We start from the raw sequence: 19,413 nt of genomic DNA on the forward strand, positions 1-19,413 counted from the left end.
AATTGCAAAAATATCCATTCAGCTGGACACCATGAGTTTAATTTTTGAAGCAAAGAAACATATATTTCTGAATACATTTTTTAAATGCTGCTAATCTGATGTTTTGTCACATTTTAACATACTCTAATATCAGTTATTACTCACTTTATGGAGATAATATGCAAAAAAAACCCTTTTTGTTTAAAAAAAAAAAAAAAAAAGTTAATTACAGTTTAATAACAATAACAAGGAACTGACTTACACTCAAACATGTTAGTGCAGATCAGGTTTATCAAGAACAGCAAAGTTACAGCAATGGTGCGTCCACTGAATTGGCCGATATGGAACTAAAACAAAAAAATCCATGAATACATAAGATAACAGCTTTGAATAGACGTCCACTGTAGTGAACCACAATGCATGAAAGGGTTAAAGAATTGTTTATAAATAGCCAGGGTGTTAGAGCTGTTTTTTTTATTATGGATAAATTCTAAAGATTTAATATAATTTTCAAATTCCAATAGGAAGATTTTAAAATTTGGGTGTATTTTAGTGTATTTATTTTTATGTATATGAAATTTTCCAAATAAGATGAACAAATTTACAACAAATCCTAAATTGTGAATATCATGTTTAAAATATGTAATTACATTTTGGGATGTTATAGTTAACTTATTATTACTTTTAGATATGATATATTTTTCAATTTTGGACCAGAAATTAAAAGAATGTTCACATAAAAAGAATAAGTGTAGAGTAGTTTCAGAGTACGAATGACAACAGTTACATATTTCTTCCACATCAGAGAATTGAAACAAAATAACATTGGAGGGATCTACATTATATAAAATTTTGAGATGTAAAATTTTAATACTATGGGGTGGTTGTGTAATCGTTTGTTGTGGCTGACAGTGATCTCTTCCTGCTCGTCTCCTCTTCCTCCATGCACCTGTCCCAGTGGGCGTGGTCATGATGTCACCTGAAGCCTGAGAAGAAGCAGAAGGAGGAGGGGGGATGGGACTGGGACCGGGACGATCCGCCTCCTCTGTGGACTCCGTACGGGGAAAGCAGGCCATCAACACGGCCATAATTTGTCTCCTTTAACCGCTGAAAACACTCCAGGTTCTGTGGATATGTTTTGTTAGATAAACTTTAGGCAGAGCGGCGCCTTCATGACGTGTTCATCCAGATGTTCAGGGTTTTTGGGGGGTTTTCAGTCACCTACAGGTTAAAGAGTGAAGCTTCCGCGGAAGAATAAAGAGCCGACAAGATGTGGAACATGATACAGGTGCTGCTGCTGGTGTACCTGTCCACAGGTGAGACACGGAATTCTCTATATTAAACACACTCCTCTGCGGTCTGGCCTTTTTTATTTTCTATTCAGACTCAGGGAAGTGGTGAAAGCATGAAAATATTTGGTCGAAAGTGTCTTCAGGTTAATAATCGACAGGTGTAAACAGGCCGCAATGGTCACGTGACTCACACTAACAGTTTTTTTTTCTTCTTTTTTTTCTATCATGTCTTTTCCAGTAATCTACCAAACACACACACACTTATCTAAAGGAAGATATTTATCTGTTTATTCTATTTATTTTGTTTATTCCAAACATTGGTATAGAAAATGTAAAAATGTATTCATTTATTCTGCTTCCTGTCAGAAGTACAACTTTTAGCATATTGATGTAGTCAATTAATCAATTGTATGACCTTGTTATTTAACCCTTTCATGCATAGTGGTCACTACAGTGGACAGCTATTCTATAGCTGTTCTCTTGTATATTCATGGATTTTATTGTTTCAGTTCCATATCAGACAACACAGTGGACACTTAATGCATCATCCCATACAATGCAATTCATACCATTACTGTAACTTTGTTGCTCTTGATAGCAATAACATGTTTGAGTGTTAACAATGACAAGCAATTGATTTGTTTGTTATTGTTAATAGAGTGTAATTAACCATTTTTCATAAACAAAGTTTTTTTTGTATATAATCTCCATTAAGTGAGTAATAACTAATATTAGAGTATGTTAAAATGTGACAAAACACCAGATTCGCAGCATTTAAAAAAAAAATTTTCATAGTCTTCACTCAGTATATCAGTAAATACATGTTTCTTTTGCTTCAGAAATGAAATGCATGATGTCCAGCTGAGTGGCCATTTTTTCAACTCCATGAAAAATAGGTTCATAAAAAAATTTCAATTGCGTTGTTTTTTTTTTCATGTCTAAAGAGGAATAAAAACATTCAGGAAAAATATCTTGATTAGGGTCAAAACACGGTATTCAAAATCTCTCTGACGGGACATTTTAGAGACAATTTGACCCACATTTTTACTTTTAAATTCATTTTTGCTTTAGTTGGACCATAAGGGATTATCCAAAACAAAGAGCTACTTTATATTGAAATAAATGTTGGAATGGCAATCAATTAAAGTTCGCTCTCTGACGGGACATTACTGTGTTTTGACCCATTAAGGTTCTCGTAATTCATGCATGAAAGGGTTAACCATTTTCAGTTTTAACCCATAAAGACCCAAACATCCATTGTCGACCAAAACCATCTACTGATCTAAAATGTTTAATACCTGTTGATCCATTAATCTTATAACACATTTACGTAATTGGTGTAAAATACAGTTATTCATCTTTTCATGGTCATCAGATATGACCCATTTAGACATTCAGAGGCCTAGTGAACAGGGAAACACTGTCATCTTCTACAGCATTCATTCATCTGTAAATCCCATGGAGTTTGATCAATGACTGTGGATGGAGACACTGGGTTTAAGTTCAGTTAATGATACATTTTGTTGAAAGGCACTTTTTCTTCAGTTTTCTCTGTTTTTGATATAATAACCCTCACCTTTACTCTGAGCTTTAATCAACATCTACATGGTCAGTAAATTAACCCTTTCATGCATAGTGGTCACTGCAGTGGACAGCTGTTCTCTTCTATATTCATGGATTTTGTTGTTTTAGTTCCATATCAGCGAACACAGTGGACGCTCACACTGCAAAAATCTAAATCTGACCAAGTGTATTTTTCTCATTTCTAGTCCAAATATCTCATCATACTTAAAATCAGACAGAATCACCTACAGAGGAACTTTTCAGTGAGATATAAGAACTTATCTTTAGACAATAGATCTGCAACATCTGATTTCATGTAATCTTACCAAGATAATTTTCACTTGTTCCACTGGCAGATTTTTTTGCTTGAATTAAGCAAAAAAATTTACTTTTTAGGTAATTATGTCTTATTTTAAGTGTGATGAGATATTTTGACTAGAAATTAGAAAAATACACTTGATAAGATTTAGATTTTTGCAGTGCATGCACCATCCCATACATTGCAATTCATGCCATTCCTGTAACTTTACTGTTCTTGATAAACCTGATCTGCATTAACATGTTTGAGTGAAAATCAATTGCTAGTTATTGTTATTAAATTATAATTAACAGGGTTTTTAAATTTTTTTTTTTTTTTTTTTTTGCATATGATCTGCATGAAGTTAGTAATAACTAGTATTAGTGAATGTTAAAATGTGAGAAAACATCAGATTATCTGCATTAAAAATGTTTTCATTTCGTACTTTTCACACAGTTTATCAGTAAATACGTTTCTTTGCTTCAAAAATTTAAAGCATGGCATCCAGCTGAGTGGATATTTTTGCAACTCCATGAAAAATGGGTTCATTAAAACAACTTCTATCGCATTGGGGTTTTTTAATGCCTCGAGGAATAAAAACACTCAGGAAAAAAAATCTTGATTACGGCTCTCACATTTCATGCATGAAAGGGTTAAATATAAAAAATACCTGATTTTCCCAGAAAAAGCAACAAAATACAGAAGATAATGTTATAATAAATGGTGATAATAGAGAAAAAAAACATCCAACATGTGCTGTCATCTATATTATCTGTGTTATAGATAGATAGGGAAATTACAGTGTAGTCATCATTGCCACCATTATTTCTAATCATATTTTATAATAGAAGTTTTTTTTTTACTACTGTCATTATTATCACCATCACCACTACACCTGTGGAAATAACTATAAGACCTGATGCCATGAAGACATGATTTCTCTTTACAAACTCTAACCCTAACAGTCCTTCAAATGAGCTTTTCAGTGCTTTCAAGCTACCTTAAATTATGTAACTTTACAGACAAAATTTGTTGTAGTTCTCATTAATTGAAATACAGCTAACCGCTTTCTTAACATTTCTTGTGTCCCTTGCCAGATTTTTCACACACAGATTGTAACTCTGATGGCTTTACAAGTCACATTCATGGCAAATAGTTTCACTTTCCGCTTCTTTGTGCCAGTGGTGTATTTTTTTTTTTTTTTTTACATTTCACCAGAACTACAGAGGCTTTTCATAGGCTATGTCTATTACTTGTAAACACAGCCCTTGTAAAGAACATCTGACTCACTTCCTATTTGCTTTTTTCATACATTGTGTTGGTCATTCATCATTTTCCTTCAGTGTATTCTACATACTTCCCATTGTTCTGTATTTAACCACAGTGGTATAAGAAGTATCCAGACCTGTTTGTTCAGTTTAATTCAGTTTTATTTATAGAGTCTATTACAAATCAGAGATTCACCTCAAAGGGCCTTACAAACTGTACAATATACAACAACCTCTGACGTTCAAGTCCTGGGAAAACTCAGACAAAATAAATGGTAGAAACTTCATCAAGAATCCCAGAGGAGGAATCCCTGTTCCAAGACAGACAGTAAATGGTAGTAGCAATGAATACAGAGGATTTTTAAATGTTATATACAACAGGTATATGTTAAATGTATGTGTTGTTACTTCAGTAACTTGTACTCATGAAAAAGTTGAAATCTGAAATGAGGATGAACTGATTCAGATTTTTTGGGAGTGATACTGATATTTAAAATGAATAAATGGCTGAAATCTGATGTCAGTGTTATTCTTTAATTACTTTGGGATTTTCTGTTATTTATCCTTCCTTTTGTGACCTTCATTATTTTACCTATGGATTAGCACAAATTCAGTTAAACAAATTAAGGCAAAACATATTAATATAACACAACAGATAAATATTTGCCATTGCCATACACCAATGTGGATTATTTTTATCTATTGATTAGTTTCTTTCAAAATTGACTATTTGGTCTGTAAAATGTTAGAAAATGGCAAACGTATGTTTCACTTAACCCAAGGGTCTTGTTTGGTCCATAAACCTATGATACTCAGTTTATTCATAGAGGAGGAAGGAAATGGGAAAATAATAAACATTCACATTTGAGAATTTGGATTGATGAGTATTTTTCCCTATACAGAATCAATCAAATTGATTGTCAAAATAGTTTAGTTTGATGAATGTAACAGTCAGTAATGTTTGTTGCAACTTTATTTATCATTAAATAATAACATTACCCTGTTCATAACATGAGTCACTTTTAATTCCAATTGTATATTAACACATAAAATTCACATAAAATAAGAGAAAACTTTATTGATCTGCAAGTTTGGTTTGTCACAGCAACTGAATAATACAAGGATAGAAAAGGATAAAGCAAAAACAGCATGTATTGTTTGTTCAAGAGTCAAATTACATTAAAGAAAACGTATAACTATAACAGAGTATAACTTTATAATAAAATATCCAAGTGAAGTACAAGTGTGTTGAATTTGCACTTTACAGGATCTGAGTTGGTTAAATTCCACCACTGACTTTCTATGAATGTCATAAAACAACAAAGAAACAGGTAATTACAGACCTGTGACCATCTAAACAGTTTTCAGTAGTAGTCACTGTCATCAGCTTTTATCTCTAAACTCCTCATCTGTCATCATGACTTATAACTGTTTTTACTAATAGTATTAAAACATTCACCATTCTAACCAGTCTGGTCACATTCTTACATGTGTCATCACAGACACACAAGTGTTGGATGCTGAAGGTGAAGGATTAAGTTTAACTAAATGCCTCCTTCCTGTGTCAGAGGTGTGGTGCATTCAGGTGACCGTCCCAGAGACCGAGAGGAGTACGACGCTGTTCGGTTCCGTCATCCTGCGCTGTGATTACAGCACGTCAGCCAACCCTCAGGAGGTCCTTGTGTCCTGGAAGTACAAGTCCTTCTGTAAGGACCCAGTGCTCGAGTACTACTCCACAGGTAAACAGGGAAAAATACAGTCACATGACCAACCATACCTTAACCAACCACTTATGTCTTAAATCATGAGAAATTATATGTCAAAGAATTACCAAATCAGCAACATTTTTTAATAATAAATGACAGTGATTGATAGTTAATATGTTATAAATGTAAACTTAAAGGCTTGAACTTCATACATAAAACTGTGTGCCCTAGAAAATTCTATTAATATGTAACTAATGGCACATATGCAGCATTTTTCCCACCATTACAATGCCACCACCGAAGCCAAACAGGTAAAATCAACAAAATGACTAATCGTTGGGTCATCAATCAACAACTTCAGCTTAAGATAACATCATATGCATCATTAGGGCAATTCAAAATTTTAATTTCAGCATAATTTACTAATAATTGTTCTTGTGTGTTGTTTCCAGAATCACCTGTTTTTGTTATCAGTATTTTCCTGTTTTCTCAGTTATAATGCAAAATGTTAGTTACATTACCTTCACCTCAATATAACCCAGGATTAAGCTCTTCATTCCCACCAGATCACTGGTGATCCAGTCACCTTTCTGTATTGAATACATTAACGTTTCTTCAGTAAAACTTGTCAACATGCTACCCCTTGGTAGAAAGCATAGATTCTCCACAATTGAGTTGTCAAGTTTATTTTACAGTGTTCCTGAGCACCAAAACACAATTATTGACGAAATCACCTGGATAGTAATCTAAGCCAATGGGACTCGTGTATGTAGTTCAGGTTGTATTTTAGCCACATACTAAAAAAAAAGGAAGGGAGTAGAGATTATTGTCTTTCAAATGAGGTGTCGTTGATACATTTTTGCCTTAAAGCTCTTCAGTTATAAGCTTTGGAACTTGGTTTGGTAAATATGTTAAAACAAATACAAATTAAGTGGGAAGGAACAGGTTAATAAAGGTTTTATATGTACATATCTTTTAGCATGGTTTGTTTTTAAGCTTTTTGGATGCTGTTTATTCACAATCTTCTCTAACACAGATATGGTAATAATAATAATGATCTATAATGATGTGAAAACATGAAAGTTTTCCTGCAAAAGCACTAAAATATGTTTTGGAATAAACCAGAATTAAGTATTTGTAATGCAAAGAGCAGTAAATTGCAGTAAAATGAAGGCTACATAATAACTTAAACCTATTTGACCATGTGTTTGTGTTTCTGAAGCCTATCAGGCGGCCCTGCAGCTTGGTCAGGACCCAGCCAACGACTGCCCAGACAGACAGCGCACAGTCCGCACAGTCATCCAGAAGAGTGGGACCAATCAGGCCATGTTGGGTACAGACTACAGAGAACGCAAAATTAGTATTCAAAACAGTAAGTATGATGGCTAGAACAATACTGCCATGTCATCTGCAACATTAATCTAAATCTATCATTAGATTTAACTGGTCTACAAGTAAAATGCCTCCAGAATAAAAATAGTGATACTTTACCAAGTTTGAGTCACTAATAAAGAAAAATAAGTCAAAAATGCTGGTTGGTTGTAGTTTCCAAGATACAGTCTTGGGTCAAAATGTTAAATTCTGAGAATTAATGAGAGAATGAGTTTTACTCTAAAGTGCAAGTTTCAAACATGCATCCCAGGGGCCAAATCTGGTCCGCCAAAGGGTCCAATCCAGCCCATGGGATGAATTTGTGAAATGGCAAAATTACACTGAAGATATTAACAATCAATGGTATCAAAATCATTTTAATTCAAGTTCCATATATAGAGCAATATGAATTCAATTGGGTCAGACCAGTAAAGTATTATAATAACCTATAGACAATGCAACCACAGATTTTCTCTTTGTTTTGGTATAAAAAAGTAAAATACCATGAAAATGTTTATATTAATAAACTATCCTTTTACAAAAAATATGAATAACCTGAACAAATATGAACAACCTGAAATGTGAGAAGTAAATGCAATTTCACAAATATTCTGCCTGTTACTAAATGTTTTGTGTGTTTGTAGATCCACTGTGATCTGTAAGTTATAATGCACATGTAAATGATAAACTGAGGGATAATATTATAAAAATTTTTCTGAAGACATTTCAAGTAGTTCATGTTATTCAATTTTTATGGAAACTTTGCAGATGTACATTATCATAATGTAATTTTACTTTTCACTGTTATTATGTTACTGGTCCGGGCCACTTCAGGTCATATTGGGGTGAATGTGGCCCCTGAACTAAAATGAGTTTGACACCCCTGCTCTAAAGGAATGTTTGTCCCAGAGCTAAAACAGTCTTCACATTACAATACATTCACTTCACAGGCTCTTTCTAGTGAGATATTTTAAAATCTATTGTATAAGTGTACATAAACCAACATATATGTATATCATATACATTGAAATATCAGCTAACTGGCACTTTTGTTATTTGTTGAAATCAATCGTAGACCAATGTTATTAGATTGAATTCAATAAGAATAATGTTTAATTAGACAACACTTCTGGAGAACATAAATACAGCACTTGTTTTACTATTTATAGGGATGTTTTTGACTCAAGTTGCTTATTCGCTCCTTTTAAAATAAAAAGTACTGTCATTTATTTGCAGAAAATTAGAAAATAATAAAAAACTTTTCTGACTTAAAGTAATGCAAAAATGCAAAAACAGTTCATGTTCATGTTGACTCAACACAACACCAGCTGTCATGCTCTATTCCATCTTTCACTTTGCTGTTGGTGCTGTTTTACACCACATTCTTTGTCTGTTGCTTGTGATCATTTATCTTCTTCACATTCCAGACACTTTTACTCAGTCTTTACATTTATAGCAGCATCTTCATTCTTCTAGAGCTGCATGCATGTCATTCTTCATTCAATGAGTTGTTATTGTCATTTGTGAATATTTTAGCATAATATACATAGTTTTGTCTAATTAGCTGGATTTCATTAACATTCCTGATGAATGTCAAGTGCTAGTGAATGTGGCTGTTTTAAATGCCTGAAATGGGAAACCAGTAAACATACAGAGGGCTGTTTCACCGTAGACATTGTGACTTGTTGAAGAAGAGAATGAACATCAGGAACCCATGAAGTTAACCTTTATTATATACAACTCAACTCTTTCCTGTTTTTGTGTCTTACTTAAATATATCTGCACGGTTACATCTTTTTTTAAACATTTGCATTATATATTAATAATCTAGCTCATAAGAACTCTAACTATAAACACTTGTGTTGTGTTATTTTTGATTTCTGTGACTGTATTTGACCATCAGACGCTGACCTGGTCATCAATGAGGTGATGTGGTGGGATAACGGTGTGTATTTCTGCACCATCACCGCTCCTGGTGACACGACGGGAGACTCGGACCGTGAAATCAAACTCATTGTGTACCGTAAGTTATTTTAGCCAGTCTTTCATTGATCAAAAAGGAGTTTTGAAAGAAGAAGAAAAAGAAGTATGAATAGAATAGAATAGAATAGAATAGAATAGAATAGAATAGAATAGAATAGAATAGAATAGAATAGACTTTATTGTCATTACACAGGTTGTGCAACAAAATTACAGGTCATCTCTGCCAGCAACAGTGTACTATGCGACTATACAGTATACAACACAATAAAATGCAGACATATAATAAAAGAAGAACAAGATATATATAAAATAATATATGTAAAAGATATGTGTAAATTAGAGATATAGGCCTGCTGTATGACGAGGTAATACATTTTTTAAAATATTAAAGTAGTATTTAAAAAAAAAATGCAAATATATCAATGTAAACATACATGTGCCAGACATGAGGCACATGAGCAGTTGCATATTACAGTTACAGTTGGTTATTAACGTGTGTCCTCTGTTGTTCAGACTGGCTGACGGTCCTGTTTATAATCATTGGTGCCCTCCTCCTGCTGATGCTTTGTTGCATCTGCTGCTGTCAGTGCTGTCCACAGAAGTGCTGCTGCTACGTCCGCTGTCCATGTTGTCCACAGACCTGCTGCTGCCCAGAAAAAGGTAGACCAGGGTGTTTGTTTTGTACAAATAGCTGGTTTGGAAGCAGATTCAGAAAAGATGAGTTGGGAGACAAGAATATTAACAACATAGAAAAGTAAAGAAAATAAATCATGCTGTCTTTTATAGCACTGTAGAAAAACACTGACAAAAACTTTCCTCCACATGTCTGTTGTCAACCATGCTGTTTATGCACAGGTTTTATTTTTACCATAATTTCCGGTCTATAAGCCACTACTTTTTTCCACACACTGTGAACCTACGGCTCAAAAGTGATGCGGCTAATTTATGTTTTCCGGGCCAATGATCGATCCAGCTGTCGAAGAACCTCAGTATCTTAAGTGACCATTTTGTGTCTGATCCATTCCTACACTACACCCTTGTCTTGTCTTTTTTACACATGTATTTCTTCTTGTTTACTTCTGGATGGAAATAGCCTGTTTCATTTGGACCCAAACAGTATTTTTTAACAGTTTTATCTTTTTGTCAAGTCTATAAAACCTACCTCATACTCTTTTGATTCTACACATACATGGTGTTTGTTATGTTACATTTAAAGGACTGGTGTGAAGTAGAGGTCAGGTTTAGCCCATACAGTGTGTGATTTTTAGGGATGTTCCAGACAATAGATGGTATCAGAAACAGTGCTCCTATGCGGTGAGAGTAGCTGATTATATGACCAACAATAGTTCATGATAACATTCAGAATGACCTCATTACAGTGTGACTATGATCTATGTGTTTTCACCAATGGGAATGCACCATGAAATGAATAAATTTTATATTCCATTTTCACTTATAGATCCTAATAAACCGTATACACTACTCATCCTTTAATCAGACGGGTCATAAATACTAAGCAGCTGTGGTCCTTTCCTCTGTTCTTATTCAGCGGTGATGCAGCACAGGATGATGAAGGAGGCTCAGAAGGCTATGGCTTCCTGGGCACACGGCCAACCCATTTATGCTCCGATTAGCTCCAACGCCTCCTCTCAGGGCGTCCCCATTCTGTATTCGGGTGAGTTGTAAACAGCATGTGTATCATTATACTGGTTGTCCTGCTCGTAGATAATAGAAATCAGTAACATTCATTCATAGATGTTGGTTCAGTCATGAGATGAGATAATATTAAAATTAGGCAGCATAAGTCTTGGGTTAGTGGGAGGATCTCACCGACAGACAAAAACAGGCTGATCGCACAGTTGATGTAAGTGAATGTAAGAATATGCAGAAACCTGGATGAAGTCGTTATTGTTGAGTTTGTGCAATGAAGGTATCTCGAAACATGAAATAAAGTGACCTCTAAAATAATACTGTTTTAACATCTGCATGTAAATTAGTGTTCTAAATTACCGTGACAATATTAAATTTGATACAGGTCAAAAACGATATTCCAATGGATGTTCCAAATGAAGCATTACACACTCGGGACATATCTGAAATGTATGTATTACTCAGGTTTTAGAGCATGTGCAGTATACCAGACACAGAGAATATTTTTGTCATTAAGGTTTTTACAGTAGTTTATGACAAAAGTTCATCACTAGAGGGCATTAATGAGCATACACAGCTGCATGTTAACAGATTATTAGTGGAATATGTATCTATTTTGCCCTGTGATGAACGGGTGACACTTCCAGGGTGAGCCCCGCCTTCACCCATAGGTAGCTGGGGTAGGCTCCAGCACCCCTGCAACCCTCTCAAGGCCAAAGTGGCTCAGAGGATGGATGGATGGATGGATGGATGGATCTATCTGGATTGTTATTCAATTGTTTTGAATATATTTTAAGAGAAAATTACTTGTTGCAGGTTCATACTCAGACTACCCAACCAAACAGAACTTTGCCATGGCTCCTATGCAGCTGTCGCCCATGGCCCTGCAGGAGCAGCCCCCTCCTCCTCCTGTACACCATGTTAATGGTAGTGTACAAGGCACCAGTCAAGTGCTGGACTACCTGGAGAACCAGGTGAGGGGGCTGGATGTTGGAGCCCCTCAAATGGCTCCACACACAGCTCAGAATCGGCTGCCATTACAGGCCCACCCTCCGCCAGTCCCACAGCCTGTTCCCTACACTCCCGGACCACCAAGTATGTTGTCAGCGCTGGGTGATATGGGTGTGAGGGGGGTGGAGAGAAGGGTGATCACTTTGCCTCCCATTATCCAGCGTGCACCAAGCTTTTCCTCTCGAAGGGGAACTGGAGGTGAAGAGGGCGTGAGGGGTGGTCCGAGGATTTCCAGTCAGTCCAGTGGGAGCACGAATCGTTCAGGTGGAGGACCCCGTGGATACAGAGATACCTCTCCTCCCCGGCGAGGGATCCTACGGGATTACAGCGATGACTCCGACTGGGATAACAGGCGGGGACGGGCACCGCAGAGGGGTTCAAGAAATGAGAGAGAGAGCTCATCTGGGAGGAGAGGAGGGGGAGGAGTGAGGCCACGACCTCGTAGTCGAGATGACCTGATGGAGGAGCTGCACAGCAGAGCGGCTCGAAGAGAGAGGAGCTATTCCCCTCCTCAACGTCGGAAAACCTCCTGGAGCTCAGATGAAGAAGACAGCAGGAGGAGGAGGGGGGACAAAGGGAGGGAATGGCCAGAGAAGCCCCCCAGCTACTCCTCCATCGAGAGCCAGCATGGACACAATAACATCCGGAGGAACTACCAACGCCTTTCTGTAAGAACCACACACAAGTAACATCACAGGCGCAGTTCAGAGGTGGAACAATCCTGAGTACATTTACCCAGTTACTCTAGTTCAGCACAGACTTATGGTGGGTAGCTGGTTCAGCGTAGATTTATGCAACTTTAAAATACTTACCCTATTACATTACCTTTACATTTACTCTTGGATCTAACAAGCTTTTAAAATGCAAAACCTTGTTAAAAAGTTACACCAGTAGTTTCCAACCTTTTGGCGTCTAACATTTTACTTTACTTTATCCAAAAAACAGTGTAGATGGGCTCACATGAGAGAAAGGGCTGGACGATAAAACAATATTAATATTGTCCTATTGTAATAACCACCACTATGAACATTGTTTTGTCAAAATACAAAATGTTTCAATAACCAATTTTCCTCATGCACATTTTGATGCTGAACAGACTGTACATAGTTACCACAACAGTTTCAGTCCATTTCTGTGAAACGTCAACATGATCACCGTTTTGAACTAATTAGAACCAACATATGAACATATATGAGTGCAGTCCCTCTAGATCACAGGTGTCAAACTCCGGTCCTCGAGGGCCGGTATCCTACATGTTTTAGATGTTTCCCTCTTCCAGCACACCTGACGGTCGTTATCAGGCTTCTGCAGAGTTGGATGATAGGCGTATCATTTGAATCAGGTGTGTTGGAAGAGAGAAACATCTAAAACATGCAGGATACCGGCCCTTGAGGATCTGAGTTTGACACCCCTGCTCTAGATGAAAGTACTGTAATATTTCTATTTGTTAAATGATTACAAGGAATTAGTTTTATACTGAAGTTTCTGAACTATGTGGGTAAAGAGTTTCAAAGACACAATGCAGCATCTATCTGTACATGGTTCTATGGTCTGTGGTTCTGCCTCTAGATTTCAGTAGTGTTCCATTGTTCTTAACATAAAGAATTTGTTGAATCCACAAATAACTTTGAATTCAGACTTTTAAACTTTAGAGAAATAATGATTTGACACAGTTCATCTGCATCACCCAGTCTCAATTTTAGTTGTCAATCACTGATTTACTGATTTGAAGATCTCACATTGTTTCATTTCAATAAATGTTAAAATTATGCAAAATCTCACTAACCAAATGTTATGTATCACAAAGTACTATCCATTTTCATTTTCTACATCAGGAACACTTTTTTGGTTGTGATTGGGTCGTACTGTCATTTTTTGTAGCGATCTATTGAGAAACTTTTCACTTTCCACTTTGATTTCTCATCATTCTTCCTCTCTTCACTGTCTGTTTTAACTGTACTAGATTCCTCTAATTTGTCAGTGTTTGTTCATCTAATCCTCTCTTTAACCTTATCTCTACTTTATTTTTCTCTCGTAGGATAGAAGCTCCCGTAGCGGCACCAGTGTAGTCATCTGAAGCATTTCTGTCCTTTTGAACTTTTCCTGAATGTTTCCAAAGTGGTGAAAATGAAGACCAACAGAAGGTGCTCAATGTGTTCAGTCTTATGTAAACAGATGTGGTTTTTGTCAAGTTTGGATCTAGTTTGACTCTGGATGCACTGTATGTAATTACAACATTATCTTTTTTTCTATGAAGGACTGTTTTTTTAAGTTGTATAATTTTATGTGTTTCTTTTAGTGGTGGTGGATAAATGTACCCTGGGTTTGGTGTTTCTACAGTTGGATACTGTAACATGTGGCGGGCTCTGTAGCTACTGTGTGTGTTTTGCAGAGATTAGAACAATAATTTCTGTTTTCTCAAGTAATTATTTATGTCTGATTATATGTAATATTTATAATGTTTTAATTTTTTAAAAAGTCATTTCAGTGGCTTATTTGAGAGTCGATTAATTCAAAGGATTATTACATTTTTGCATGAATTCTTGTTTTTGTTAATAAGCATCAGCGGAGATGTGCTGGCATGTATGTTTCATTAAATGTTTTTAGAAAATTGTTGTGGACTGGGGCCTGTATGTACTTAAGATCTGCATCCAGAAAGATCCTTTACATTTTAACATCCAAAGTGAAATATGAAGTGTTGCATAAAATGTAATCCTATAACCCTGTTACTTAGTTTGGGCTGAATTAATTCATCCATTTACTCATTCATCCATTCATTCATGTTCCAAATCAGTTAATCCTCAAGAGGTTTGCTCAGGATGTTGGAGCCTATCCCAGGTAGCATAGGGCAAAGGTGGGCTACATCTTGGACGTGTCCTCACAGGGATGAATTCAAACTCATCAACAATAACTCCCTCTGTCAATAAGGTTCATTTTTCATTATCATGAGGTTTTTTGTTAGCCTGATTATGCAGAAACTACCACATGGTTTTCATGAGATGTGCTGGTTGTGCACTGGCCAAAGATAAACTCCATACTTCTGGAGCAGATCCATAGAAATTGAATTTTTATGTTGCAAGATAGGCTGTTTGATGCTCTCAGGTGCCCTTATGCATGAAATGTAAAGTATATTTTACTTGTTTGTAATTATGAGGCTGTCTGTGATTTTAAGGATAAATCTAGTGTAACAGCCCGTTGATATTCTGTTGGAATAGCACTGGTTTTCCAACATCACATATTCTTGTTTTATTTGTTACCATCTTTTGAGAAAATGTAATTATTAGATTGGATTTTTTTTTTATTAAATTTATAAAGCACACACTGATGTGTCTCTTGTCTTACATTTGTACACAATAATTCCCTGAAGGCTTTACGCATTACAAAACTTGCCTTTATGCCGTTTTGTCACGTTGGTCTAATAATTATTTTCCAAAAGTTTTGGGAATCACACAAACAGATTCTTTGCTTTAATGTGATTTATTTGTCAGTAAAAGTCTTTGATATATAATGCCTCTAATTGTTTTCCAGGGTACCTCAGAAACATGTGGAATAAAAAAACAAAACAAAACACAAAGCTAATTTTGTGAAAACAAAACTTGTGTCCTTCCCAAAACTGAAGCCATTTATTCTACTTTATAGTGATGTTCAGTTTTTGTCAGGAGTCTTTCAAGATCTGACTTCATGGACTTTTTGGAGGCTGTACTTGTAGTTTGTTACTGAAATGTATTGTGTTAGACTGTGAAGCTTCATGCTACATAAAACAGTGAGATTAAATTTGATAATACAGAAACATTAAATTAGATTACATTAAAGTAGAAAGGCACTCAGAGAGCAGACCTCCCTTAAGCCAACAGCCCACACTTCCTGTTTCATAATATAATTCAAGACCATGTTATTTTCCTTTTTGTTATTTAGTGCTGGTGGTTCAAGTCACTCTTGTGATGGTGATAAAAACCAGCAGAGGGAGCCACAGACTTTTAGTACACTGCTCAACAGCTGGTTTTGTCTTTTGCACAGTTCAGTTGTGTTCCCACTTACCTGACAGAACTTAACCCTTTAACTCCTGAGACATGATTCCAGATAAATATGCTGCTGGGAATTTGCATCTGTTTCAGTGTCATAAAAGCTGCTGTGAGTATGTGGTTGTGTTCCTTTTCTTCAGTGGTTTTGTTTTAGGGTTTAAACAGGCTGGAATAACAGAAAAAGAAAAACAGGAATTGAGGTTTGACAGGTTTTTACTAAATAAGGCACTCAGAATGTACATCAATAAAAGATTTAGGATGTTGAACATGAGCAATGTATACTCTCTCAGCATGTTTAAACATTTTCCTATTGAGCAAACGGTGGAATTTTTTATGAATATTTCAAATAAATCATACATTCAAAACGCTCACCACAGACACATCAGGGGTTAAAGGGTTAAATAAGTCTGGGTTGTTTTTTTTTTTAGCTCTGGGTCACACAGGGGTGTCCAACATACAGCCTGTGGGCCAAAACCAGCCCGCCAAAGGGTCCATTCCAGCCCATGGGATGAATTTGCAAAGTACAAAAAATGACACTAAGGATATTAACTATCAAAGGTGTCAAACTCACTTTGGTTTATGGGCTACATATAGACCAATTTGATTTCAAGTGGGCTGAGCCAGTAAAATACTATCATTCATACTACTACTACTAACATTCATAACCTATAAATAATGGCAACTCCAAATTTTTGTGTTTGTTTTAGTGTAAAAAAGCAAACCATCCGCTCACAAAAAAGTGAATAACATGAACAGATATGACCAATATGCAATGTCTGAAGAGATACAATTTAAACAATGTCATACCTGTTAGTAAATGTTTTGTGCCGTTGTAGATTTACTGCAATCTATAAATTGTTATACATGCGTAAATAATATATTGCATTTATTTTTCTTTAAGATGTTTTAGGTTGTTCATATTATTGACATTTTTAAAGGTAATTTGGAGCTCTAAACATTTTCTTAGTGTAATTTTATTTATTTTTTACTCTAAAGCACAGGTGTCAAACATGCGGCCCGGAGGCTAAATCCGGCCCACCAAAGGGTCCAATCTGGCCCCTGGGATGAATCTGTGAAAAACTGCAAAAAAACATTACACTGAAGATATTAACAATCAGTGGTGTCAAAATCATTTTAATTCAAGTTCCACATACAGACACATACAATCCAATTAGATTTCAAGTGGGTCAGACCAGTAAAATATTATCGTAATAACCTATAAATAATGAGAACCCCAAATTTTCTCTGTGTTTTTTGGTGTAAAAAAAGTTAAATTACATGAAAATGTTTACATTACCAAACTGTACGTTTACAAAAAATGTGAATAACCTGAACAAATATGAACAAACGGAAATGTCTTTAAAAAAAAAAAAAAGTAAACGCAATTTTACCCATATTCTGCCTGTTACTAAATGTTTTGCGTGATTGTAATGCACATGTATAAATGATAAACTGATAAACCGAGGCAGAATATTGTTAAAATTGCACTTGTTTTTCTTAAGACAGTTCAAGTTGTTTATGTTATTCAGATTTTTAAGGAAACTTTGTAGAAGTAAACCTGATCATAATAGAATTTTACTTTTTTCACTGTTATTATTTTACTGGTCTGGCCCACTTGAGAGCAAATTGGGCTGAATGTGGCCCCTGAAGTGAAATGAGTTTGACACCCCTGCTCTAAAGCATAGGGAAAATTTTGGAGTTGGCATTATTTATAAGTTATGTTATTATTTTGCTAGTTTGTCTTGAGCTTGAGCTCATATTGATCTGTATGTGGCCCCTCAACTAAAATTAGTTTAATATCCTTAGCCTTAGTAATATTGGTGATGGAGAGATAGAGCCATGACAAGACATACACACATTAGATGTAAAATAATGAAACTGAAATGTTCGTGTAGAAGTGAATATTACGGTGGCCCAGAGGTGCAACAGCCCCAAAAATTATCCACTATAAGAAAAAAAAGAGAAAAGCCCCAAAAATTAACCACTATAAGAAAAAAAGAGAACAGCCCAAAAATTATCCATTATAAGAAAAAAAGACAACAGCCCAAAATATTATCCACTATAAGAAAAAAAAAGAGAACAGCTCAAAAATTATCCACTATAAGAAAAAAAGAGAACATCCCAAAAAAAAAATCCACTATAAGAAAAAAAGAACAGCCCAAAAAATTATCCACTATAAGAAAAAAAGAGAACGGCCCAAAAAATTATCCACCATAAGAAAAAAAGAGAACAGCTCAAAAAATTATCCACTATAAGAAAAAAAAGAGAACAGCCCAAAAAATTAACCACTATAAGAAAAAAAGAGAACAGCCCCAAAAATTAACCACTATAAGAAAAAAAGAGAACAGACCAAAAAAATTAACCACTATAAGAAAAAAAAGAGAACAGCCCAAAAAATTATCCACTATAAGAAAAAAAGAGACAACAGCCCAAAAAATTATCCACCGTAAGAAAAAAGAGACATATTTTGGGCTTACAGTGGATAATTTTTTGGGCTGTTCTCCTTTTTTTCTTATAGTTGATAATTTTTGGGCCTTTCTCTTTTTTATCTTATAGTGGATAATTTTTAGGCTGTTTTCTTTTTTTTCTTACTGTGGGTAATTTTTTTGGGCTGTTCTTCTTTTTTTCTTATAGCGGATAATTTTTGGACGTTTCTCTTTTTTTTCTTATAGTGGATAATTTTGAGGCTGTTCTCCTTTTTTTCTTATAGTGGATAATTTTTGGGCCTTTCGCTTTTTTTTCTTATAGTGGATAATTTTTGAGGCTGTTGTCTTTTTTTCTTATAGTGGATAATTTTTGGGCCTTTCTCTTTTTTTATCTTGTAGTGGATAATTTTTGGGCTGTTGTCTTTTTTTTCTTATAGAGGATAATTTTTTGGGCTGTTGTCTTTTTTTTCCTTATAGTGGATAATTGTTTGGGCTGCTCTCCTTTTTTTCTTATAGCGGATAATTTTTGGGCCTTTCTCTTTTTTTTTCTTATAGTGGATAATTTTTTGGGCCGTTGTCTTTTTTTCTTATAGCGGATCATTTTTGGGCCTTTTTCTTTTTATTCTTATAGTGGATAAGTTTTTGGCCTGTTGTCTTTTTTTTCTTATATTGGATAATTTTTTGGGCTGTTGCACCCCTGGGCCACCGCAGAATATACTGATGTTGTGGTGGATTTTAGTGCATGTTGAGTGCAGATGTTGGGCTGAAGATGGAGCCTGTGTTTACTGAGGAGGACGAGGAGGATGGGGGCGTGGCCTGCGTCTGATTGGCGGATTCGGAGCTC

General features: G+C 35.4%; 1 protein-coding gene across 1 annotated transcript; it reads left to right on the plus strand.

Moving 5' to 3' along the window:
• Window positions 1-1,014: 1,014 nt before the first annotated feature.
• Window positions 1,015-15,440, plus strand: LOC115412395 (immunoglobulin-like domain-containing receptor 1). The gene is made up of 8 exons (XM_030124913.1): window positions 1,015-1,295; window positions 5,969-6,139; window positions 7,329-7,478; window positions 9,381-9,500; window positions 9,974-10,120; window positions 11,010-11,135; window positions 11,927-12,789; window positions 14,160-15,440. Exons 1-8 carry the CDS (start codon window positions 1,250-1,252, stop codon window positions 14,196-14,198), a joined length of 1,662 nt encoding a protein of 553 aa, XP_029980773.1. The 5' UTR covers window positions 1,015-1,249; the 3' UTR covers window positions 14,199-15,440.
• The last annotated feature ends 3,973 nt before the right edge of the window (window positions 15,441-19,413 follow it).

The sequence above is a fragment of the Sphaeramia orbicularis genome, chromosome 21, assembly GCF_902148855.1.
Source record: "Sphaeramia orbicularis chromosome 21, fSphaOr1.1, whole genome shotgun sequence".
Taxonomy (NCBI): Eukaryota; Metazoa; Chordata; class Actinopteri; order Kurtiformes; family Apogonidae; genus Sphaeramia; species Sphaeramia orbicularis.